This window comes from Ammospiza caudacuta, chromosome 8 (assembly GCF_027887145.1).
Source record: "Ammospiza caudacuta isolate bAmmCau1 chromosome 8, bAmmCau1.pri, whole genome shotgun sequence".
NCBI classification, from domain to species: Eukaryota; Metazoa; Chordata; class Aves; order Passeriformes; family Passerellidae; genus Ammospiza; species Ammospiza caudacuta.
The window spans coordinates 34,307,331-34,334,394 of NC_080600.1; the positions used below are offsets into that span (position 1 = coordinate 34,307,331).

General features: G+C 40.2%; 1 protein-coding gene across 1 annotated transcript in view; it reads left to right on the plus strand.

Annotated features, from left to right (window-relative positions):
* KALRN (kalirin RhoGEF kinase) overlaps positions 1–27,064 on the plus strand; it is a 466,558-nt gene that overhangs the window by 238,702 nt on the left and 200,792 nt on the right. The window contains exon 10 of the mRNA XM_058809387.1: positions 12,421–12,543. Within this exon, the coding sequence (XP_058665370.1) occupies positions 12,421–12,543 (123 nt within the window). The remainder of the gene's footprint in view (positions 1–12,420; positions 12,544–27,064) is intronic.

Consider the following 27,064-nt stretch of genomic DNA (forward strand, 5'->3'; position numbering starts at 1 on the left):
GGTCTTATAAGTAGCCAGTGCTGGAAGTAAAGTGGTGGTTTATTTGTGCTGATTAGTATCCTGCAAACATTGTGAAAATAGCCACTTAAATAACAAGCATTGCTGAGTGATTTAGTTGCTTGTTTTGATCTGTTAAAAAAGAACTGTCATTCCTTAATTTGAACCCACAGTGGTATGGGATTATGCAGGAGTTTCATCCATTACTATGGATGTTTCTCTAAGCTCTAGTGGTGACAGAGTACAGAGTAAGAGCACCCTGCACAGCTACACAACCCCTGGTACTCCTTGACCAGATTGTGTTGGATTTGCTGCACAAGGAACCACACTAGGAAAGAGAATATTGCCCATGTATTGCTTCAGTTTCTGGTGATTTTGTAGGGATGTTTCTCTAGCTCCTTTAGCTTACAAAGACATGGAGCATTTATTGGCAGTGTGCTCAGGGTTGTGCAACACTAACAGGACAGGGTTCATAGAAAAAGAGCACAACTTAAAGAAGTAATGTGCATTTTTCCTCTTTATCAATGACTCTGTTTTAGGAATCCTCCCTTTGAAGGGCCACAGCAGAGTTTCCTGAGGGAGGGTGCAATCATGTTTGCTGTTTGGGCACGTTCAGGCAGTGGCTGTTGGTATAGAGGCAGGCTCTGTGTTTCTGTCCAGGCAGAACCTGGGACACTTGCACCCTCTAACCTCTCATCACTTATGGTATAAGAACACTTCTGATGTCTGCAGCTATCAGCCTAAAAAGTAAATTGCTTTACATACTTTACGTAAGAGAAAGGGAGCTCTGTTCTTAATGTCTGACAATGCTCTTAAGCTTAGACCAGTATTATCTTGCATTATTTTTGTGCCAAAATTCTTCACAAAGAACTATAGGTTTAAATTTTTATTTAAAGATATTTATTCTGGAAATCCTTTAGAGGTTGCTGATTAACAATACACTGTCCTCTTCATAATTTGGCTTAAAGTGTAACTTGAAATTATCTGGAAACAACCATTGTCTCATTCTTCCTTTACGCAGTTATTAAGACAAGCAGACCATTGTTCTTCGTGCTCCTAAAGAGTCACTGATGAAAAAATAATAATGATCACTTTTTAATTTATACACAGAGCAGTAGTGCAAGGGATATCCAACTGCAGGGGCCAGATTCAGTTACCAACTGAAGTTTTCTTAGCACTGATGTATGAGCAGTGCAAGAACACTTTGATGAGCTTCACAGCTGTCTTGGGAGATAAGATCTGAAGAAATCTGAACGAGCCAGCTTGCTCTCTGAACCTATTGAAGTGAGAAGAGGAACAGAAAAAAATTCCTTTGTCTGTCAAAAAGTGTTTTTCTTGTTTAGGTCCTTCAAGACCTAGCTCCTCTCAGGTGGTCTGTTTTGCTCCTTCTTGAATGGCAAATATTTGGGTTATTAGGCTAAGAAGCTCTCATGGAAACCCTCTGAAATCATACTGACTCATTGAGGATTTGGGTCTGTCTTTCAGTGGATGAAGAGGAAACAAGTCATAGCATGGAGACATGGAGAAGGCAATATAAAGATGCAGTTCCTTCTCTGTAGGCAGGTGTAATGATCCATGGTCTGTATTTATCCTGCCTGTCTTTAGAAGCATAACTGAATCATCCAAGTCAGGAGCCTAATGCAGAGTTTCCTTTTATAGCAATGGAGAGACAATGGCATCACCTGAGAGTGACTCTCCTTGGATACTTCCCTCTCTTATTCCAGACTGTCAGGGAAATAATTATAATGTAAGCTCTTCAGACAAGACCTTCATTTCACTACCTAATGCTGGGTGGGATTTATTAGGATGCAGGAGCCCAAATCCTGTGGGATGCCATTCTTCTGGGCATTGAGTGTCCTCCTGATTCCAGATTTGCTTTGCAGCATTCTGCAGGAAAGTCAGTCCTCAGCAAACTGCTAAAATTTGATGTTACACTTAAACAGAATTTGTAGTCATTATGTATCCTGTCCTCATTATCTATTTCTGTCCCAGGATTGTTTGCATGTCAGGATTCCTGAAAATATCATGTGTAGTTTATTGTTTCTGAAAGGCATTGTTGGCTCTTAATGTCATGGCAAAGGAGGAGAGAGAATTAGGCTTGTCTGTTACTGATTAGCCCTACAAAAATAGAAGGGTTGCAGTGGTAAAGAAAGAGAAATAAAATAGAGTTTTCTCCAACTATATGTATATTTTTGAAAGCAATTGCTACAATGAGTAATTGCCATAAGGACATGGAGAAAAAGAAGGTCTTTGAGTTGACGTAGACTGGAATGCCAGAAAACTTTCTGCCCTGTAACTTTAAGAAGTAACAATAATAGTAGTGTTTCTTGCTTATTAAGGTTTATTTAATTTCAGGATTATGGGTTTTATAAAAGGTTGATGTTGAGCAACCTGCCAAAGGTCACTTCAAGCTTCATGACTAGAACTTTTCATGTCAGGATGTCTGATCCCTGCTCTAAACCAACAAAGTCATTGCTACTCCAGTTTTACCCCTTATGGAAAGGTCTTATAGGATTTATTGGGACTATCTAAAAATTAAATAAAGGTATGTTATGCTAAGAAATAAATATGCTATTTTAGGCACTGGTTTAGGAGTCCAAAATAGTCATTCTTTTCTACTCCATTTGTTTCCCTTGATCTTTTCTTTCAATTATCTCCTCATATGGCCTCCCAGCTTTTTCATGGTCCTGTCGCTCAGAGTGATCAATCCTCTTTCATATTGCTTTTGACTGATGGCCCACAAAAGGTGTTTTCATTGATGTGAGAAAAAAACCTTGCCAGACAACAAAGAGCATAATGAAAGCTACTTGCTAATGTATAACTCTAACACTTTCCCCTGTGTTTTCCTCCATGGAGCAGCTGCTCAGCCAGCTGGTTACTTTCCCCCTCTGTAATGAATTACACTCCTGGTTTGGGATTATTTGTCTTTCTGGGTAGCAAGAGTCAATTTAGGCTGATCTGCTCTGGCACCATGACCTGTCTCTGCCCACTGCTCCTCTCCATTCCAGTAATTCCTGTTTGTGCTGCTCATCCTCACAGCTCAGCCTTGCTCCATGCCACAAATGCCTTCCCTGCCTGTGCTGGGCAGCAGCTCCTTGCTCTGGTAGCATCTCCTGTGCCTGGTTCTGCTAGCTGCCTTACCAAACCAGCTTGACTGATGAGTTCTGGTGTTTCTTTCCATGGAAGAGAGGTTGTGCACTATTTTGAACTAAATGCAGAGTTTTATCTCACAGGAGACTTTTAGGCAACTTCTTTTGTTTCATATTCCTCACAGGGAACTCTTAGAGAAAGCTTCTTGCTTGTTTTTAGAAGCTGTAACCTGGATTGTAGCTCTGGAAGCTATTGCCTAGGCTGGGGTAACCCTTCAGGCACATTTAGACAGAGCTACTTGGCTCCAACTCCTGTATACTTTTACAGCTATAAACTTCTTTTATGTTACACTGTGGTTCCCTTTAACAAAAATGTCTTTCAAATGTGAAAATATGCAAACCAAACACATTTTAGGCCTATCCATTGGTATTTCACCTTTCCACTCCCTTTGTTTTGAAAGCTCTTGACTTGGTTTTTTTCCCTGCCTTTTGTATTTTTTTAGATGGAACATGTATTGAGAGATGGAGAAAATTACTTTTATTTTTGGCTTCAGCAACATATAAAACTTTCTGACCTTCAGATGATTCCCTTCCCAAATAAGGAGGAAAATTGTGGGGAGGAGGGAAACCACAAAATGAAACTTTATTATTTTCCCTGTTCCTCCAACAAAAAGTAACTTTAAACAATCAAAATGTATTTTGGATATGGTTTGTACTTGCTTACCTCCTCAGGTTTTCAATGTCCACAAGGTGTTAGGAAACAATAAGAGAAGGAAACTCAGGATGAAGGGATGCTGTAGCCATCAAACTAGAAGAAAAATTAGAAAGGAACTTTTTCACAGAAAATTTTGGTTTGGGGAAAATTGAGCTTTTCTTTAAAAAGATGCTCAAGGAAAGTCCCCAAACACTTCTGCTCTTCATTCTTCTCATGAGTGTCACTCCTGGAATCATTTGAGTGTCTCCTCTTTTCTCTGAACAGCTCGAGTTTGTTTCTTGCTGAGAAGGGTTTTCATAAGTCTGAATAATAATAATTATTTGAGGAATTAATAAAACTTCAAGTGCACATGATCACAGCAAAGTCTGAGCATTGTTGAAGTAAAAGATGTTTCTAACAATTAGGATATTGTTTTATCTGCTGGTTCTAAAGAGTTGTAGAAATCCTCTATGTGTGCACATGAGGAAGAAACTAGGCCAGACATTGAGCTCAAGTGTTTCTCTTTCTGGGAACTTCAAAGTTTAAGCTAAAGTGGTGGAAACAGAAGAAAATGAAATGGAGGTTTGCTTGAGCAAAAAATCAAGAGATTTTCAGGTTGCCTTTGCCTCAATGCCAACTCTGCCTGGACAATGTTCTTCCCATCCTCTTGAGCTGTGAGAGATCTGTGACATTCTTTCAGTAAACTCTGATTATGTCCAAGCAAACTGCCCAGATGGGGGAAGCCAGACCTGGACTAGAGCTGGCCACAGCCATGTCTGACCCAGCAGCTGCTTCTGGAAAAATGATGTGGAAGGAAAAATATGGAACAAGAAAGGGAGAGTTGTGAAAAAATGTCTTGGTCTCAGAAGGAGCAAAATCACCATTCTAACTAGTGCTATGGACAGCAATAACTAAAATTGTCTATATGCTTTAAGTAAGAAAATATTTCTCAATTTCTGAATATTACCATTGGTCATAGTCTGACAGACTTGATAAATTGTATTGCCAATTCATTACCCTGCAGCCAAGTGCCAGGTATGATTCCTGAGAGCTGCAGGAAAGACTCACAAATAGGAACCCAGCAGCATAACTGCAAGAGAAATAATTTACCTGTCAGCCTGGAGAAGCTTCATGCAGAGCACAGCAGCATCTTTCTATGCTGATGCAGAGCATATTTTCTGTCTTGTACAGAAGGAACATGCACAAATGTGGTTATTTATAGCTTCTCCACCTACACTCAGCTTTGAAATTTTGTCTAAAAGAAGTTCAGCATTTAAAGAATGCAACAAGGTTTTTAACTTGAAGATATGTTTCTCCTTTTCTTGAGTTCCTTAAAAAAACAAAAATCTGGGAACATTAGTAACAATCCAGGCATTAAGGAAGAAACATTAGTTCTTCATTTGTCTGTCTATTGTTCTCTTATTTGGAATGTTTTTAGAGAGGCAGTTGCCAAATTTTATGAAGTAAAATATTTAATCGAGAAAATGAAAGATAAGTGGGTACGTTTGATGAATGTGAACTTTACCAAAGGAAAGCAATGTGAAGTTGAAGGAAGTTCCTTCTCAGGGTAAGAGAGGCATGTGGTGTATATTCCCACTTCCTTTTGGGGAGCTCACATCCCAGATGATGGCATTTAGTGAAGGGGCAGGCTAGGGCTGCGTGCCCTCAGGCTGTGCCCAGAGGAAAGGGATGAGTCTTGCTCTCAAAATGCCCAGCCTACACCCAGCCAGCTCTGCCAGAGCCCAGAACTGAACGTGCTGTTTCCAAGAGAGACATAGCTAAATCCTACATTTTGCTAATTACTAGAGCTGGGACCAATTCTTTTCTTTACAAGAAGGTGGATGAGACCTGAATACATTGTATTCTCACTCTTCTCCAAGCTCCTATCAGTTTCAAACCATCATGATGCTTTTATAGATGTGAAGAACTGTACAAGTACATAGGAGCCATCTGCAGAAAACAGACACAAGGTTGTTTTTGCCATATAAGCCTGTGGAAAGGCAAAGAGTTCAGCTGGAGCAGCTCTGTGGGAGCAGTGTGTCCCTCACCATCTCATCAGTGGAGCAGCCGTGCTGCCCATGGAGGGTGGCATATCTGAGATAATCAGATTGGAATTCTCAGATGAGTAATTGTGACTGTTGCCCAGGTCTGTAGGTCTACAGCAATGTGAAAGTTCTTGGAGATGGATGGGGAATGAGAGAAATGCTGCAACAAGTCCCCATGAACTTCTGAGCCTCTGCTAGAGAACTTGTGAACATCTCATAGATGTGCAGTCCATTGCTATGGGAGATATTTAGGATGCCTTCACTTAGTCATCCTGTTAAGTCTGCAGGCCTTTCATAACCAGTTTGCATATTTTTGCAACAGAAACTTCTAAGAAGGGGGTTGCTGGGGGAGTTGTTATTCTGTAGTGTTTTCCACTGCAGAAGCTGTTGATGAGCAAGGATCCTGCTGCAGAGACTGTCTTCTCTGGATAAACTCCTACAGACCCGTTTCCAGATGGGCTTGTAGGATATCTGTGGGTGCTGGAAGCAGTGAGAAGTGTGAATAAGACTATATGCATGTATTTTTGCAAATCTAGAACTTGCTGACAGTCCTCTGGACTCGCATGTCTCAGTAGCTGTATGGTTTACTCAGATGTGTCCAGCAGTGTCAGCTGTGCTTTGTGAGGCCGCCCCCACTGCAAAGAACAGAACATTGATGTTCTGTTTTGACAAACTAGTGGAGCTTTAAACTACAAAGGTTAGATTTTTGTTGTTCAAATGAAAAATTGTGCAGAGGTGAAAGTTTCACATAATGTCCAGGAAGCTCGTAAAAACACCTACAATCTGACTTCATAGGGACTTCTTTTTTTGGTTGAATTTAGACAAGGGAATACAGGAAATTTTTAAAAAATGTTTTAATTGGCTCTGCATTTAATTCCCCTCATTAATTTAGTTGCAATATACAGCAAAATACTGATAGGTCTGTAAGGTTGTTTTTCCCTCCAAGGGTAAATGGGACTGTATGTTTTTTCTTTTCAAAAGACCTCTTTAATTATGTCGTGGTATTTGGAATAGCTACAATTAGAGAGCAAAAGCAGGGAATGATTAAAAACTCCTACTTAATAGCAGCTGTATTAGTTCTCTGGCTTTTGAAAGAGACCCAGGCACAGTTGAGTCCACACATACAACATGGAAAAGTTGTGCTGAAAAGGAAAGGCAAAATGGTGGTCAAAATTTTTTAACTGACTTTAGGGAACATTGTCTGTTGTACTGTTTTAAGAGAGCTCTTTCTTGAGAAAGGATTGAAGAAGTATCAAAGTTCATCCTTCTTGTCCAGTATTCAGACTATGGTAATGAGTGTAACTCTTTTCACTCAATTCCACCTTAAAACAAACAAAAACCCAAAAAACCCCTCTGAAACCTCAGGCTGCTTGTCTGGTGATAGTGGACAACACCATGTCTTAAGACAGTTTGAAATTAGTGACTCTCTTTACTTAGAGTCTGAGCTGAATTAAATACAGAAGAACTTGCTAGGCTGGCTATATTATTTTCTGAAGATGAATTGCTGCATGGGCAGATCAAGCTATGGTATTTCAGGATTTATAGGTATACATTCAGCAATTAGGCATTGTACCTGAGTGGTTTTGGAGCAGCTTGCACCTGATTTTAAAGCCTTGCCTTTCAATGCATTGCCTGTTCCCTTTTGTACAGCTGCCACCACATTGCTTATTATTTATAATATTTCAGTATGTTCCTTCAGTGGAAAAGGTTCCTAGAATCCCCAGCCAAATTTGGAACCACATAGAGGCTGCAAAAACTTAAAGTGGAAGGCAGCTTCCACTTTCTCTGTCAGTCGGGCTTCTTTCAACTGCCAATGTAATTAATGTGATTTTAGAAAAGTGAATGGAGGCAGGGACATTGAGTAATTTGCTCAACTGCCATGCTGGGCATTGAACCAAATCACTCCAATTCCAGTCTACTTTTGATGTGAAATCCTTGTTGCCTTCTACTTTTTTTCTTGAAACTCTTCGATGATTTGACATATTTGACCAAAGGCAGTGGGCAGAGAAAGGCCCTGCTCCCTCCCAGAGCTGCACCAGCAGGGCTCCACCTGGCCATGGGGACTGCTTCAACCTGTGCACTGCAACCTATGAACTACACATATTCACACATTGCTATATGGAAAATAGAACATGGGGTTGACATGTGTGTCCAGAGGCTCAGATCCTGCTGGATGCACAATTAGTTCCTGCCTCTTAACTTGACACATGTGGGGTCTTTGATCCATGTTTGCTGAAGGCAGTTGAAATTTCACTTTGGCTTTTGGTGGGACCAAGATCTGAGTTTTAGAGTCAGATATAGATGCCCCTGGAAATAAAAATAATTTTGTGGAAGCCAAAGTTGATGTTTCTGGTTTAAACATGAGGTGTGATCCCCATCTTTAAAAGGTTTTGTAATAATATTTTATTGTGCCACCAACATAAATTTATCATGAAGAAGTGAAAAAGGGAGTTTTTATTAGGAAACAGAAACCACAGCTGAGAATGGCTGAGTTCTGAGTTTTGTTTTGGGTTCTATTATAAACTATTAATAATAGCAGGAAAAGCTAGAGGATAAGTTCCTTTGTATTTCAGTGTATTTTCTCAGCTAGACCTTTACTTGACATTACCCTGCTGTGACAGGGCCAGGGATAATAGGGAAAAGGAATCTATTTTCAGCAATGATTTGGAACACAAAAAGAAACTGATTTAAATCAGACTGTGTCTGCGTTTTATTCATTACAGAGGATTAGTATTTCTTAAGTCTCCTTGAGTTGTTGTGAGTTAGGGGGGATTTTTCATTTTGTTTTTCTTCTGATTCTCAGTGTTTGTTCTGCCTTCCCTGGTGCTGTTGCTGACACCAAGTTCTCCTGGAGGGCCTGGTAGCAGGCCAGGGGTTGGGCTGGCCATGCCATCCTGCACAGAACAGGATTATCCACTAGATGGAATTCCAGTGGATAGAAGTTGGCAATCCCACACTGGCTGCTGCCTCTCCTCACAGTCAGTGGTCTCCCTGTCAAATGTGCCAAGTATCTCTTAAAGGCACTTTTTCCTCCCAATAAAGGAGTGGTTTGTGGGTGACCTGAGAGCACATCTTTTTTTGAGCTGTGTTGCTCATAAATGCATATATGATGTGTAGCTTCTAGTTCTGCTAGAAGAAAATGAAGTATCAAGAGATTCTGTCTTGTATTTGCAAAATCTGGTACATCCAGTAAGTATTACTAACTAGGCTTGTACAATTTTGAAGGGCTTTGATAGAAAAGATTGGATTTTGTTGCTGTGCAGTGGAACAAAACATTTGTGATAAGCTTTGGATGTAAAGTATGATCTGAAACATGAACCTTTGAAATGCATTTCTGGGTTACAAAAAGCAGGCTTGGCAAAGGCAGAGCTTCTGGAATAGGAGTTTCAGACATGCAGGGCCTTCAACCTACTGAGTATTCATAACAGCAGCTGCAGGAAAGTAAAGATAAGGTTTCATTCTTGTGAATTTTGAAGTGCCTTATGAATTCCTAGTATCTCACCAGAATTTAGTTAGCTCATACTGCCTCAAGAGCAAGCAAGAAAGCGCTCATAGTGGTAGCTTGATACTGCCTGGCTTTCTTTCACCACACAATTTTAGAGGCTATGTCCATGTGTTTAAAGTTAGGCAATGCTTATGCACCTATATGAAATGGGGCCTCATTTAAAGCTGAATAAATTAGGTGGAATTGCTCTGGAATTTATACAACTCTGTTACCAAAGAGTTAAACTAACCCCTTTGAGTTATACCAGGTTTGTACTGTTTTGAGATCAAGATCTGACTCTCAACTGCTTGAAGTGTAAAATGGTATAATTTATTTTCAGTTTTCAGAATAACCTTGTTTTAAGAGTCACTATGGCAACAACAGTGGTAACAGGGTAACAAAGATTATCGATTCCCTTGGCACTTCAGTGGGTCACCCACTCAGGAGCAGTGGGGCTGTTGGACATGGCCTGGGCCAAATGCAGAAGTTGGGGTGTTCTGTCACCGCTGGTACCACGCACTGTGTCGGAGTCACCAGCTCACACTTCTCATCTCTTCCTGTTGCACAGGACAGGGGTCAGGGACTGCTGAGTTTGGGCATCCCTCAGTGTTCAGGCTGCCTGGGACAGTGTGGAGCCACCAGCCCTGGAGGTATTCAAAAGACAGGCAGAATCTTAGGGACCTGGTTTAGTGGTGGGCTTGGCAGTGCTGGGTTGGAGTCAAGGATCTTCAAGTTCTTTTCCAACTTTAATGATACTTTGATTATTACCAAAGTCATCCTTATTTCATCTTCATTCATTTCTGCTAAAAGAAATACAGTTTAAAAGATGTGAAAATCTAGAAGTTTTTCAACTAACTTCAAGGACAGATATAGTTCCTTAAAGTAATGGATTTACTATTCCTTTGACATTTTGTGTTCATGTAAAATGGGTGCAGATCAAGAGGATTGCTGGGAAAGAATTGGTTCCCAAGGAGATTTTGATTTAAATTGGATAAAGTTATGAGATGTTTCTTAATTTTCACATTTTCTGATTAGGAAATATACCTACAGAAGGAGACTTCATTTTCAAAGCGCTGCCTTGAAATGTCTGTTTTCCCTTTTAAAATAGAGCCCTGTTGATTTTGTTTTATTATTTAAAAATTAAATTAACTTTTTGAAAGTTTTTAAAAGGCTTGACCTTAACTTCACTAATGTAATCATCTTGCCATATTCCCATCATACAAATTAGCCTAGAGAAAGAGCAATTATCATCCCAGAACTTTGCTAAATTATTGCCTGATTGCTTCTTCAACCTTTTCCCTCTCAAACCATTCTTCCATCCCTTTCTTCCCATGTTTTCCTAGGGTATCCCATACAAACTATCAGCATTCCCTGCCAGTGGACTCTCAAGTGTGTTTTTCCCTGATCTTGCCTGGGCAGGATTTGCTTTCCCAGTTTAGTTGTGCTGTAGGTAGAGTTTGATCCTCAGCAAAAAAGAGTGTGGAAAGGGCTCTGGAAGTGGCTCTCTTCAAATACCTCCTTCCCAATGCTCTGCTCAGATGAAACCCATCTGAATTGCCACTATTATGGTTTTAACAGTTACACAGATCATTCTACAGGGACAGTTAGGGCTATTCTTCCTCCAGGTAGCATTTTGAATCTTGTGCTTAGCCAGCCATATAATGATTGTAATAGCTGGCACAGTCAGCCTGCTGTAGCTGTACTGAGTTTTATTGCATTTTCTCCATGACCTGGGTTTGCTGCTTATTTTGTTGGGTGTGTAATTGTGCCCTTGAGGAGATAAGGAGAGAGGACATGCACATCATAATAGAAAATAATGTTTCCATCAATGTTGATCTTAAACTAGTGAAATAAAAATAATTTTAAAAAAGGAGATACTAACATGTTATAGCTACCCCAGTGAACAGAAACAGCTTTTAACAGAACAGAATAGTTATTTTCATTCCAAAGGACTCATGAGTTACAGTCCTTTCCTAGCTAGAATAAAATACAGCTTGGCAATAAAGCACAATTAGGAAATCTGAAGATTTAATTTAGAAAACACTCCTAACTGCAGTTTTAATGGCATCTTCAAGCTTCTTAAGAGATAATTAAATTATTTCAACTAAGTCACTGTAACTTTAATGTCTACCTGTATCTCAGGATGTTAATTTTTGGCAGTAGAGTAAATTACACAGTCTGTGCTCTCAATTAAAATGTTAAATGTTTATCTTGAATTATTACACAGTTATTCTAGTTCTAAAGACTTTTCCTTTCTTCAGGGTAAGGGAGAGTTTCTCCAAATATGCTGACACATACATGTTTACAATTCTGGTGATTTCAGCTTTGACTGGGACCTTTCAGAGTTCTTCCTGAATTTGCCACAGACTGACTGCTTAATATTTCTCATTGTTTGCACGGCAGATTAAGTGCTTTGTGTCCTCACAGATTTTTATTTATGCTGTTACTTTATTCACTCTGTTATTCCATATCTCAGCTTTTTAAAGAGCCAGCTTTCTTGTCTTTTATGATGGAAACAAAAATGTGATATTTCTCTATGCATGCAGATTATTGTGAGTTTATTAGGTCTAAGTGCATTATATACAAAAAAACTATATTACCTTTATTAGCATCTCAGTAAATGCTGAGGATTCTTTTGTTAATTAGGCCTATCAGGTTATCAGAGCCTCATAACAACATCTGGTCTTTTGACAATTTCCTGGGACAACTCAGGAATGAGTTTCACACTGAGATGTGAAATCAGCTGTTGCTGTCTTGCAGTTTACACAAGCTCATCAGAGGAGGGTTCTTCTTGAAAAGATTCCAGATTTCTGATTCCCTTTCCCCAAAAGTCATCTATGTGAAAGTAAATATTTAATATCTGCCAGACTCCAATAACTAAGCTAGACCTCAAAATAAATTGAATAACAAAAATTCAATAAACCTAATTTAGCAGTAGCATCCATGAGCATTTATCTTCTCTCCAGTTAGAATGGATTTTGACAGAGCTGCTTGTGCTCACCCATAGCAAGCACAAGACAGTCCTCTGCAGCTGTTCCATCCTCTCCCTCACAGGGTTTCTCTGTGCTGCTGAGGCAGGAGAGATAACTGGATGTTCTTCTTTTCTGGCAGGTCCTGGACTGGATTGAAAACCACGGGGAAGCTTTTCTGAGCAAACACACCGGAGTGGGGAAGTCTCTACACAGAGCACGAGCACTGCAGAAGAGACATGATGATTTTGAAGAGGTAGCACAGGTAAGAGTCTGAACCAGACACCTCTGCTGGCTTGATTTTTGTTGCTCCTTTTGCATATTCAGAAAAAGCTGTCGCTGTTTTGGTGATACACACTTCTGCTGCTCTCTTCAATGGTTTGGAGCTGCCCAGGGTCCTGTCTCCAAGGTCTGGAAGTCAGCATGCACACTGCAGGACTTACAATCAGAAAATCATTACACTGGATCATGAAAGGTCTCAAAGGCCGTGAGAAATCACAAACAGCTTACAGGAAAGTAGCACTTTCTGTTGGGACATAGAGGAGAATGGTTATGAGTGAGAGTGGTGGAAAAATCAATCCTAACTCCTAGGTGGAGACTGAGGGCCTTAAGCATAAGGTGGGGAGCAGCTGTCAATTAGCAGAGGAAACACCAGAGTTTGCAGTAAGGACAAGTACCCTTCCCATCCTACAGTGCATTATGTGGCAGGGATTTTTTGGTTTGGACTGAGGCAATCATTACAGGTAGAAATTATTATTTTACTTTAACTCATAGAACACTGTAAGCAAGATTTTTCCAGGAATTTGATATGAAGCTAAAATCTTACAACTATTCCTCAAAGTGGAATCATAGTAGATGACTAAAGATACATCCTGTCCTTATTTATAGAATTTAACAGAAAGAGGACCTTTTCTAAGTTCTTCCATGGATTCAGTAGATTTTTTTCCCCTCTAAGTATCCATGGTCAGAAATTACCCAGTCTCAGCTCTGACTGTCAGATCATGTTACACCATTTTGGGGTAGATTTGAAACACCTACTACCTGTAACTGATAATCTGTAAAGGTACTTCTCCTTTGGATATTCTGGATAAATTCCTGATGATCCATGTAAAGCAGAATGTATAAAATGCTTTGTCCCCCTGATACACACAGGACAGGTTATTGCTCAAATGTTTCAATGTGGCATAAGATAAAAATTTACTAGAATTTAGTTTTGGTTTTCTGCAAAACATTTCCCATGTGCTGGCCTGGTTTAGTTTAAGATATTTCCAGTAACAGGGACATACCTCTTTCACTGTTTCCTCAGGGAAATATTTCACTGCCTGATGGCAGCTACTGACGAGATTCTTTTTCTCCTCTCTCTTATATTGCAATTATATTTCTCTCAATCTCTTTCTCTATTATTATTATTCCCTTGTTTTTATCCCTGTAGTCTTATTTATCTCCCTTAAGGGGATAAATCCCAGGAAATGGGATGAATTAACAATCCTGAAATATCTGTAGAATGTTGTCATGTTTTCTCCTATGTGCCTCTCAACCATGTTCAACATATTTAATTCTGCTAATATTATTCTTATTCACCAATCCTTTGAAAATCTTTTCCTATCTATGTTGTTGGAAATTTAAATTACCAACATCCTTCTTTTTATTAGATGTTCAGCTCTTGATGGAACATCCCACTGCTTGGCTTGCTAATGAATTTCAATGTTGCCATTAAGCTGTGATGGGAAATCCTTACATACCTTTCACAAATCTCACAGCTTGAAAACAGCAGTTCTGCACTGGTGTGTTTGTAAAATTTCATGGAACCACCTGTGCAATTAGGATTTCTGGTAATAGGCTTGAATTTCTAAAAAACTTAAATTTCTGCAAATTTATTAAAATGGATTTTAGGATGGAGGTTGCAAAGCATGGTTCTGCAAGGCCTCATCCAAAAGCACAAATTAGTGTTATTTTTCATCCTAAAATCAATATTAGGGTTCTTCCCAGAGTGAGTGCTCAAGTCTGCTGTTATTGGATGCTATACTGGGCTAGAAAATGAAAATTAGGATCATATAATATATAGGAGCTGAAACAAGGTTATTTCATGTCTTTTGTGTCATTACTATTTTATAAATCCCCCTCCTCTGATACATTATCTTCATGATTCCCATTTCATCTCACATTTTCTGGATCATAGTTAGTATGTTTTTCTACCTCCTCTCTGAATACTTCTTAACTAGAGATGTAGGAAACAAATTAAGAACAGGTGAGAAGAGACAGAAAAATTACAGAGTCCTGACAATGGAGGTGAAATCAAGCCATGTAACTGTCTGCACATGGAACCAGCAGCAGCTCATTAAGGCTTGCTGCATTAATGATGGAATTGGGAGATCCATCCCCTCATCAGGGCTGGGGAACCTTACAGTGTGCAATTGGCACCTGTAGGTGCTAGGGTAAGTCAGAATATAATTACTTTGCTGAAGAGTTTTCTAACCTCTCTGTTAGGCCTCCTTCTCTACCACTTCAGCACATCTCTCTGAGCATAATTTCAGACACATGTCTTTTCACTTCCCAAGGCCAAATTCAGAGCAAATCAATCTTGTTCACTGGGTGACCACATGTGCTCAAGTGAAGGTGGGTGTTTTAAAGGAAGGAAGGAAGGAAAGAAAATGTTTCATTTCTGAGGTTATAGAACCTCTTGGGTTCCTCTGAATCAGACTCATTTACAGCTGATGGGTAGAATCACTGAGCAGCTCATTGCTCTGCCTGGACTGTTGTGAACATGAAGTTTATGGTGCATCCTAATTACAAATAATTGACACAAGTTGAACCTGGTCCCTTCCCAACAGCTTTGACAGAAACACTTTGCTCTGGTGCATTCACATGAAGATATCATTGCTAATTTATGAGGCCTGTCTGCAGTGTGACACAGGAATGTGGTGCTAGCAAATGGACATGGGGACACACAGTGAGGGGAAGTGAAAGGAGTCTCAGGCTTTATCTGAGCTCAAGGACTTGAGAATACAATGCTCTTTGCTTTGGACAGAGTAATAGTGAGAGTAAGAGGAGAGTCCATAAATTTATCACACCTGGAATTCCCTTGCAGAAGCTTCTAGTGGGGTTGATTTTACAGCTGGGAATAAATCTCCTCTCTACTTGGATTATGACCAATTTTTATTTTTCCTAAGTCCCTTCTTGATGCTTAACACTTTACAGTTGGTTGGAAATTAATTCTAAATTTAAATATTTGTTATTTTTCTCAAGCTAGCAAACATCTTTCCCATAGCTAGGGTGAATAACTGGCAGGACTTTTTCCCAATATAACCATGTAATAAAGCAGATATGCCACCACCCCAAAAAAGCTGTTGAGTTTACCTATTCCCCTCATCAGGATGTTAATTACTAGCTTTAATAGTAAGAAAAACAGTTATGATTGTTTTCCTTAAAAAAAAAAAAGAAAAAAAAATATATATAAAGTGTTCTGACACACTTGGTGAGCTTGACAATATAAGCAATAGTATTTCCTATTGGCAGTTCTCTGATAAAAGTGCTTAGCCTGCCATACAGTATAAATTTATTCTTAAAAATCCACTTTCTTTGGCTCTGACATATTTGTTCTTATCTCTTGCTGTTTCAGGAGGGCATTTGCAAAGGTCAGATTAGAAGCAATTTTCAGCAGTCTTCTTGACATTTTTAGCAGGGGGCAAAACATTCCTAATTTTGCCTTACTGTGTGTAAACCAGAGTGTTGTGTCTGGCATTGCGGTGCTGAGAAATGCTGTGATTGACTGACCTGCCATGGCACTAGATTGAGAGGTGGAACATGCTCCCTCTATGTCTGATTAGGAACTGCAGATTGATAAATCTGGATGTAATGATTCAATCAGGCATGGCCCAAATAGATCACATTCCTGCATACAGCTGTGCTCAGAAAATGTCAGTGATTTTACAGCACTGTGTTGCGGGCAATAGGAAATGTAATTTGGGGTCTCTTTCTCTCATAACTGCTGTTTAGACAAAGCTCTGGCAATTTTTCTGACTGTATTTATACTACATGGAATGCACAGATGGCAAATGTTTGAATTTGGATTAAAAAGCCTGAGCTCCTGGGAGGGAGGTTGTTATCTTGTGCATACCTCACACTGCCACTGTTTCTCAGTCAGTGCTGGTTCTGTTTGCAGGCTGCCTCTGTGAAAGTGCCAGCCTGGGCACAGCAGAGTGCCTGCCATGCACTGAGGTTTTGTAGCCAGGCATTATCAAGACATCACCAAAGGAATATGGCTCTGGATGTAGCTACAGTGTTCCAGTGACGGCCTCCTTGCTTGGCTGGAATTATTGTTTGCAAATCAGATAACTGTAGTCCAGCCAGTTACAGTCACAAATCAAAAGATAATTTCCTTTTAGGCTCTATAACTTTTCCTTATTCAGTGCTTATATCCTGAGAACAGCATGCCTTCCAGCTGGAAAAGTCTCCCAACATTTCAGCACTATCTAGCTGACCTGCACGTGTTGGAAACGTTTATCCTGTTTCCAGTATCCTTTTCCTCTCTTCTGGCAGTCCCAGCAATCAGAGGTTCAGGTGCCTTCTGAGCATCCTCCCCTGCTCACACAGAGAGCCTTGCTGCCTTTGTGCTGCTCAGAATTAGGAAATGTCATGGGAAGCTGCTCTGATAATCCCTGCCTTTCTGCTGCCACAGGTCTGAGTGGTTTTGTGAACAGTCTGAAAGGAGCATTTCTGTAGCCTCTCTGCCTTTAGGAGCTTTTCCCTCGGAGGTGCAGTTGGGATTTCCTGTGGCTCGGGTTTATCCCCGTTTCGGCCGGGAGCCAGTGCGGATCTCCACCTGCAGATGGCACTCGCAATGCGCTGCAGAGCCTGGAGCCTAATGGCAAACAGAGCCGCTGTGTCTCATCCACACTAACCAAACACTGTCTCGCAGTGAAATGAAACAGAAGTGAAAGCTGGCTCACTCCCCGTCCCATGGTGTTCTCCCACCCCTGCCAAAACCACGATGTTCAAGGTCACCCAGAAAAACAACCCCCCTAATATTTTTTTTTTTTGTTTTTAATGCGAAGCTGGGCGGTCAATGGTTTAAGTCAAGGTGATGCTTGTCATCTGTGTTTGTGGGATAAACTGCTCTCAGATCTTTGGAGCTGTTCTCAAGGCTCTTGGGCCACATTAAGCTCACAGCTACAACTGGGTTTGCATTTAGTACCTCTGTGTGTGTGTTTGCATGCAATAGTTGGTGTGTTTTTCATGGTAATCCAAAGGCATTGATGTTTACAAGGTGAAATATCACAACAAAGCACATGTTCTGAACAGCCTTGGCTCAAAATGTGTGGGGTTGTCCCTTCTTATCAAACACAGCAAGAGGGTTGACTGGAGGCTGAGTGTGGCCATCAGTTCATGGGATTTGTCCAGTGCAGCAGCTCTTGGTTCAGGCCTTATGTCTAGCACAGATTTGAGGTAGGTACAAGGCTGGATCCTCTGTTCCTGACTTTGAAAGCTTTGTGGAATCCATTTTGCCAAGACATAAATGCAGTGCAGCAGAACTCTTGAATTATTGCAAGGAAGAAGAGCCAGACAAAATGTGAGAAAAATGCTGGACTTTGCGCTCTGGCATTTGGGAAGCCATTCAGTGTTCCTGTTCTTGGGTGTCTGTGCTTGCCTTCCTCCAAGACAGCTTTGGAAGATGATGATGAAACACCTGAACACTGGCTTTGTACCATCATAGTTAACCTTTGCGTACATGCACAACTCCTTTAAGATTCAGTTCTTCCTTTTATTCATCTCAGGGAGGTAAATGTATTTTCTACAAGTGAAGGCTTTTGGCAGAGACCTTGAAAGCCAAAGGCCTGAATCAGCTATAAGAAATCAAAGCTCTGATGATGTTCTTCATCTAACAAGCAATTTGTTCTCCAATATTTCTTCCTCCACTGTGCTCTTCCTAAAATACTGGAAGTTCAAAGTTTTTGAAAAGCCCTTGCAGATAAACAGAATTTTAGGTGCAAATATGTTGAAAAAATAGCTACGTTGTTTGTCATGTGAAATATCCAGTGGATCCAGTAAGAAATTTTGCAGGTAAAAATAGTATTCTGTGACCTCTCAGTCCCACATAGCTTTACTTAAACTGCTTTAAAACTATGTGTGGTAATGGAATAGTCAGGCCAAAGCTGAATTGCAAACAGCTACTTGTTTGGCCTTCAGGATAAAAACCTAGTGCTTTCCCATACAAATTCCAGCTCTGTTGGATGTCGTTGTTCTAAAGTTTGGCATGAAGTTCAGTACTGATGTAAAACAGCTAGGAATAAATTAAGAGTCCATGTTGATAATGAGCACTTCGGAAGCATTGTCGTAGGGTGGGTTTTTTAATTTTTATTTTGTTTCAGTTTTTACTATTTTACAACCTATCTGGTTGTTGAAAGGAGTAGCCTGCTGGGCATATTGGGTTTTTCCCTTTGGGTTGAGTGACTAAAATCCTATGAAGGATGAAATATTAAGCCAAAAGAGGGAGAAGCAGACAATTAAACCTGGTGAGAAATATGCTCAAAGTTGGCAATAATAACTGTACTTTCAGTAGTACAAAATCTCTTTTAAAATAACAAAAGCATGAGACAGGCAACAAAAAATCAGTCCTACTCTTATTTTCATCATCCTTTACATGGCCATTAACAAGTTCTGAAGCTATTATCTGCATTTTCCTGTTAACCTAATTTATGTAAATGTATTCACTTCTAGACAAAGAGGAAAAAATGCCCACTGGCAGCAGATTACACAGGCCTTTGTACCGTGGTGCAGGAGCTCCAGAACTCTTGGTTTCTCCTCCTGGCTGCATCTGGCAGGCACAGACAGCAGAGAGCAGTGGAACTGCCAATACAAGGGCTGTCTGTGGAGGTTACCAAGGCCCTGCTGGATCCAGAAGCTCCTAACAGCATCCCCAGGGGCTGGATAGTTTATCATGGAAGCCGTGGTACCACTGAGCATGAAGCCTCTGGGTGACTCAGGACTGATCTTCAGTGCAAGAGCAGAACTGAAATGGGTCTGCACAGCCTGGGCCAGGAGCCAGAAGGGCTGGGAGGGGTTGGGCAGATTGCCTGGGTCAGATGTGAGGCTGTGGGGACTGGACTGCCCCACCTAAGTCAGAAGCAGGGCATGTGAGATGTGTTTTCCCTGAGGAGGTGTGAAGGAAGGACTCCTCAGAGCACATGTGGATCTCAGTCCCATGGAGACTCCGGCAGCAGCAGCCTGGAAAATCTTGTGGAAGAAATGGAGTTGAATTGGTGGCCAGTGGTACTCCATGATCTATTGGTAGTGGGGAATCTCTTTTTTAGACAGGCTCTATAATAGCGCAGAGATCTTCCTGGCAGTTCTGTGATGGGCTGTACCTATTATGCCATGTCTTTGAGTTTGCATTTCAGTGTATTTCTCATCCAGCTCAAGGCAATTTTCTTTCCTATTTCTTCTCTTCCAAAATCACTTGACAGCTGGATCTTTTCATTAAACCTCCTGCAGCATGATTCACAATCTAAATGCTCCCTATAAAATCTTAAGTCTTGGCAGCAAAGTGCATTTTTTTGCAATTGCCAGGAGCTAGCTTCCTATCACTGGTTTATTTGGGTAGGTTTATTTTTGTGTCTTTAAAATATCATCCCTTAATTCCCTGTAAATGCACAATGCTGTTCCCATGGCAGAAAGGGAGACAATGAAGCTATTTAAGAAATAGATATTTTTAATTCTGGAGGTTCTGGAAAACAGAATTTCTATTGTGTGGTGAATTCTGAAATTTTTGAATTAATTTCTTTTTTAATCAGAAGACAGGCAATGTTTCCAAAGAAGATAAATCCTGGGATTTGTTTTTTTAAGGCTCAGAAGTTCTTAAAGAGAACACTGGAAAATTATAGCACTGATATGCTATACTTATATAAAACAAGTGCTATAAATATATTCAATATGGTACTGATGTATCAACTGAATAAACCTAGAGCTGAAACAAAAGGTATTTATCTCTGACAATTTCGGTGAAATATACCCGCTCAAAAAAACCACTGCTCTTCTGACTGACCTGTCTGTGTTGATGAAAACCATCATCATCTAAAGGCTTTTAAAACTTTCTGGTCATTTTTCTCTGTGCTCTTCTTATTGGCAGGTCAGTGGGTTATCAAACTGTACCTGATCGATTCCAGAAGATTAATTGCAGCAATGTCCAAGTCTCATTTGTAATGATGGTGGACTGGTACTCTTCAATTTCTTGTAGCTATTGATAATGGGAAGGCTCAGGGGGACAGGAGTGACACTGTGAATTGTATCAGCATTTTTACTTTGTGATTCTGTTCTAGTGCACTAGAAGGGGCTCCCCCAGGCTGTGCTGCTGCCTCTGGGCCAGCCAGTGATGGCTTTAGGAGAATGGCACAAGTGGTTATGACATTGCTGCCAATCACAAATATGCTGCTTTGCAGGCACTGGTAAAGAGGAAATTTGATATAAATTAATCCAATATTGGGGATTTGTATGCAGTAACAGAGCAAAACAATTTTCAAGGACAGATTTTAAGTATTTGTTATTATTGTGCAAATTTTCAGGAAATAGACTGAGTTCCATTGATCACTCTGCTGCACCAGATTTAGAACACAATCACACTTCCAATTTCACATATATTGTTTATAATTAACTTGTTCTGAAGAGTGGGGACTCCATTCTGATGGCTCTACACTTCAGAGAAGCTGCTTGGCAGTGTGATTGTGCCTCCCTTATTTCCCTATCATGGATCCATAATTGTCCAGATGAAGGATGTTCTCTTAGTCCCTCATCAGGTGTTTGAATTGTCTAAAAACTAGACCTGCCTGATGAGACTATTGCAGAGGTTTTATACTGATTACATGTAGATTGAAAGTATTCAACCATCTTTTTATTTTATATAAACCTATTTTTAAAATTTACTTTCCTGTGGCAGTGTTCAGGTCTCAATTTCCCCTGTATAAAGATAGAGCAACCTCAGTGGATTTGCAGAGTACTTTTGGAATTACATGTGTGAATAGGGACAAAAAAATCCTAATGTGCTTATAAATAATTCACTTGTTGATTCAGTGCTTGTAACCCAGCCATTAATATTGCCCTCCATAGCTGTGGTCTGTGAGGTCTGGTTTTGCATAACCAAATCCCAAGGAAGCACTGCTTTGTGTCACTGTAGAAAAGGCTTCTGGTGTGAGGCATTCAGGCATCTTTGTTTAGTGTCTGGTTCAGAGCACCACCACATGCAGAAACACGGAGCTCTCTCCTGCTTTCCTGAGCTGGGGAGAAATTCTGTGGTTGACATGAGAAAAGCAGGCAGAATCAGCCTTCTCCTGCCTTTACATTTGAAATGAATCTTGTTTGGAGAGAAAGAAATTGCAGAATTTGCAAGAAGTCAGGAACTGAGACAAGAGGTGTCTCTGACTTGTCAGTGAGCATGTGCACACGTGTTAGTTTAGCATGACTGCCTGTTTTAGTATGCAGCTGATAGAATGGAAACCACTGTGTGCTCCAGAACAATAGCACTGGCTCCCGTTAATATACAACTCTCATTTTTATCAGGCTGTTTTTTCCAATTCATGAGATTTTGTCAGTGCCGTTTTCTTTCTGTGCAGCATAGGTGAGTCTTTGTGACATTGGTGAGATCCCCAGCTTTGCAGCAAGCAGAGAGCTGAGCCTGCTGTTGCCTCCTCTGGAGTAATGTCAAGGCTCAGTTCAGAAGTGCACAGTGTAAAAGGGTGGCTGTGACTCCTCAGGACCAGGGAATGGGATGTGCAGCCTTGGTGTTGAATGTGTCAGCTGCAGTGAGTGCGCTGGGGGTGCAATGAAGGGTGTTCATGCTTGGGGAGGAGAGATGGCTGAGAGCACTGGGGTTTGGCTTCTGGCTCCTGGTTATTTTGCCAGTGGCCAAGATTTATGTTGACAAGCAGAGCTTGGATTTGTCAATGCCCACATATCCAAGTTGAGTGCAGGAAGGACTGGAAACCTGCAGTGTTCCACAGTGGGGAAGGGTCTGGTACCTGAGTCTTATTTTCTGTTGTCTTCTTGGGTTTGTTTTAGGCTTAAAATAGACCTAATTGAAACCTCTTAAAAGCCAGAGGTAGGTGGAGAGCTGCTCCTCCCTGCTCCAGGCTCCTTCCCAAAGGATTCACAGTTTTATCTGTGCCTCAGCACAGCCCCTCAGTGCACACTGAGTGCAGGGCTCTGCTCAGGCTTCACTGCTCTGTCGTGCACTGGAAACCAAAGGGGAGAGAAGCAGCCCCAGAGCACGGCCAGGGCTGTGCAGCCACGCTGAAATGCCAGTCATGAGTGTGCTCCCCCTTGGGGTAGGGAATTGGGTCACTAGGTCATTTAACCATTCAAATTTAGGTTTTTTATAGGCACATGTAAATGTGGGACAGGAAAAAAAAAAAAGAGCACAGAGCAGAATCCGATTTGTGTGCTAACATCAGGATGTGAAAAAGGAGATTATTTTGGGAGGAGAATGCTGGGAGAAATGAGACTTGCTGTTTGGACCTGCTGGACATGCCTCCAGGGTGGGGTTTGGCAAAGGCACAGCAGGCAGAGAGAGATCAAAAGACAACTCAAAGAGAATTTCTCTGATCTTTGTTTTTGTCTCATGTCATGGCCAGTCTTATCCTTTGGGGGATGATTTGAGATTTTTGAAGGGAATTGGATAGGGAGAAGGAAGGACTCAGCAACACTAAATAAAGAATACACTAGAAAGCTTCAGGATTTTTTAAATAGTAAAGAATATGGCAGATGTTGACTACAGAGGCAGTATTTCATATGCCTGCAATATTCATGGAGATCTACTACTTGCCAGAAGCCAGTATGTTTTATAGCATGAAAATTTCTGGTGGGAACGCCTCTGTACCAGATCTCTCACTGTAAGTCATTATTAAGATATATTTATCTCAGATCATGTGTGGCCCCCTAATAAGAGCCAGAAATAAAACCATGATATCTTTCTAAATCTTTGTTTTGCTTATGGATAAGCTGAAATGAATTTCATTCACACAGTAGAGCACATTTTTATAGTGCACCCCATATGAGTGCTTACTGGCCAACATGAAAAATGTTAGTTCCTGTCTGGAACTTTTCTGAAGTATAGGAATAAGTCTGGTATAACATAAATAAAAAGGTCTATTACTTCTAGGGTAGTGAAACCTCCTTCCATTTTTTCTCAATATAAGTAGGCAATACTTCCTAAGTGTTACAGGAGATTTTAATATTTTGAAGTTTTAGGGAAGACAAAGCCTTTAGTCCATCCTGCTTTGGTGGCACCTCTGAAGAACTAATTTGATGGGCAAGCCATACAGACAGTTCACATGTCAGGGAAGTAACGGTGGTGAAAAATCTAAATATAAATTTATAAATCTAATGGGATTCAGAGAATGGTTTCTACTCATTTGAAACAAATTCCAATGTGAAACCATAACAGAGAGATGAATTAATGTTGACAGGGAAGAGATTCTGAATCCAAAATGACTGTCTTGCTAACCTGCTCCTAAAGATGCTCAGCTAGAACAAGGAGGTGAAGTAAAAAGTCACTTCAATTTTAATTGAAGCTGGGGGAGACTGTTTTATTATTGTAGATAGCAGAGGGGCATTCTCCATGCAGTTATATGAGGTCCAGAGAGCAGGGGGATGGGGATGGATGTTATCTGAATGGTGGGCAGGTGATGTGTTTCTTGGTGGCAGAGTATGTTGAGAAACCTCCTTTTGCCAAATGGAAATACCCAAATTGTGAACAGGAGTGTTGGTGTTTTATTCTAATTGTGTGGTTTTTTTTCTGGCAGGCAATGCATTGAATTGTGAGGTTTATTATGGTAAGAAATTTATTTTTTTTAAGTGATGTATTTTTAAGTGATTCTTTGCTAGAAGTTAAATTTAACAGGACAAATTGGAGGGACCTAGGAGAACCAAGGGGTTCCCTCTGAATCTCAAGGGAGCATAGACAGTGCTAGGACATGGCACCATAAGATTGATGCTCTCACTGAGAGCATTTCCTGCAGCACTCCCACCTGGGCTGGTGCACAGGAGCTGATGCAATGCAGCCTGTCAGGGAGGAAACCAAAGGAGCAGCAGCAAGAATTTAATTAAATCTCTGCATCCTTCCTCAGGTAGCAGCAGTGCACTGACCGTGCTAAATGATGTGGTGTATCTTCCTCTGTATTTTTTCTGCCAGCAATCAGTTTGCTTGTCAGAGGTGGCCTTTCACTTATGACATAAAAAAAAAAAAAATTGCTGCAAATCTGGAGGTCCTGTGATGCATTAGTGGTACACTTACCTTTTTGCAGCAGCCTGTGTTGCATTTTTGTTATATATTGCCAGACAAAAAGATTGATTGTTATGTGATTTATATGCAGCACTGCATTGTGCTCAATGTTCAGCTGTGTATGAATTATTAAGCTGAAAGATCAGGAGAACGTGGGTTAAAGTTTTGCCAAATTTTCTTCTCTTAAACATTATCTCATTCTGTGAAAGGTTCCCTGCCACTCCAAATGGGCTTCAGGAAAGGTGTTATAACCTATCTTCACATTAATGGAAATAAGAGCATAGCTGAGTCAGGGCAGTGGTTGTGGAAGAAATGGAGAAGAAATGCTTTGTTGTCTTATTTAAAGTAGGTTTTATAAAAATATAGGCACAGAATTCACATTCTCACAAGTTTATTTCTGCTTTTATTTTCAAGGCAACCATGATGCCAGTTGTATTTGGTGCTGGGTTTCCCAGTGCTGCTGACAGTCCAAAGCCTTTTATTACTGTTGTTGCAGTGTCTTTGAAATCTCCAAACCATGAGCATGATATTAAACCCAGAATGCCTGGAGTTATTTCAATTCCAGAGACCAACCAGATTTGATAAAGCTGTCATGGTTGCACTCATGTCTGTAGGGCTCAGGAAAGATGTGATCTGAGCTTTTGGGACAGAAAACAATACCATGCCCTCCTGGATTGCTGCTCACCTTGGAGCTGCTCCGTGTTTATTTCTCCACCTGCCTTCCCTTTTGCCCCTATCATAAAGAAGTTGTGGAGCTTTGCTGTGAACCACCTGGGTTTTCTGATGATATTAATAATTTAAGAAGTTTTCAAAAGGAGCTGCATTTCACTCCTGTCAGTCTGCCTTCTTGTGCTCCCTTGTCATTTCCACAAAAGAAAATGCTTTGCTCCTTTTTGCTGAATTTGAAAGGCTCAGTTACCATTCATTCACTTGAGCAGCTCTCAGTTGTACACTCTGCAAATTACTCAGTTATGAAATTAGGCAGTGATAATTCTGTTTTAGTGGTACACTCACTCTGTTGGATAACACCAAGCAGTATGAGTTTGGTTTCATGTTTGGCACCGCAACTACTGTTTTGTTGTCTTCATTGTCCTTCTTTCCTTTCTTCTGCTCACTTTCACAGTCCTATTCCTGTACAAGAGTGTTCCCAAGTTAAAGGACCAAGCTATTTCATGTATATTACCAATGATAGAATACTAGAATAAAACATAGCCAATAATCATCAATTTCAGATAGCTTCCCTAATTCTTATAGATTCTTGTAAAGACCATAAAATATTGGAACAGCAGTATTTCATAATCTCATTTGAATATTCTGTTTGGATATGCTTTTACCAGAAGACTAGTAAGGTGGCAGAAAATAAAAGCTGAAATATCCTTACAAGCACAAAATGTGCCTACATGTAATTTGCTTTCCCAGCTGTCCACCTCTCTTGGTCTCAGGAGGACACTGAAATGGTTGAGAAGTGAAGATCTTTGCCAAGCAAACTTTTATTCTTTGTGTACTTGTACTATGTACACACAGACATGCATCTATGTGTCTTTATATACTTATTATTATTGGATGAGATGTGTGATTATTATTTCATTAAATAATGGTTGTGATCACACTGGAGTTAATTAGCATGATTGTGGTAATGGGAGTGTTTTCTACTTGATGTATGAGTGCACTACTGATTGAGATGAACAATTGGTCGATGAAATACACCATAGCTAACAAATTTTTTTTAATCTAAAGTAAGCACTGACTATGAAATAGCACAAAGAGGAATTCTTTAAGCTAATGTATTCCCAGCTATTAATTCTAATCTTGCTTATTTATTAGTTTGAAGGTATGAGGTAGCTTTTAATCAATTTGTCTGGCATTTCAGCAGTTGATGTAATGTGTGTCACCCTTTTAAAGTCAAATAATAAATTCATCTTGGTTTGTATGTAAACCCTGAGGGAAAATAATAAAGAAAAGTAACAATATACAGAAAAATATCTGGTCCTTCACAATGGTCAGTGAGGATTCTGGGTTATATCCACCTTGTCATTCCTGGGAATATTTCATATCTAATAAATACTGAAAAATGCCATATGTTTATATTTTAAACATATGTGTAAACAATATATTATACACCATATTTTATACAATTCACTGAAATAATGGCATTACTGGAGGTGTAAAGTAGTCATTAGTATCAGCATGATATCAGTGCAAGGAGAACTGGGGTGAAATTATGACAAGGAAAACTAAAGATGAATTGCCACGTTCAAGGAAGAACAGTCTGAAGAGGAAGGTGCTGATGGAAATTTCATTAGCCTGGATATTTTTTTAAAAGGTCTGAAGAAGTTTCCATTCTAGTTTATAGTGGGGAGCAATCTTGTACTGACAGAGTGATTGGCTGCATTACCTCAGAGAGATATTCTGCCTGTAACTTCTGTAATTCCTGGTAAGTCTGGTTTGAATTACAACCACGGAGTACAAGTAAGAATATAAATCTTGATTTGATTATGTGCAATTCAAATGGAATAAA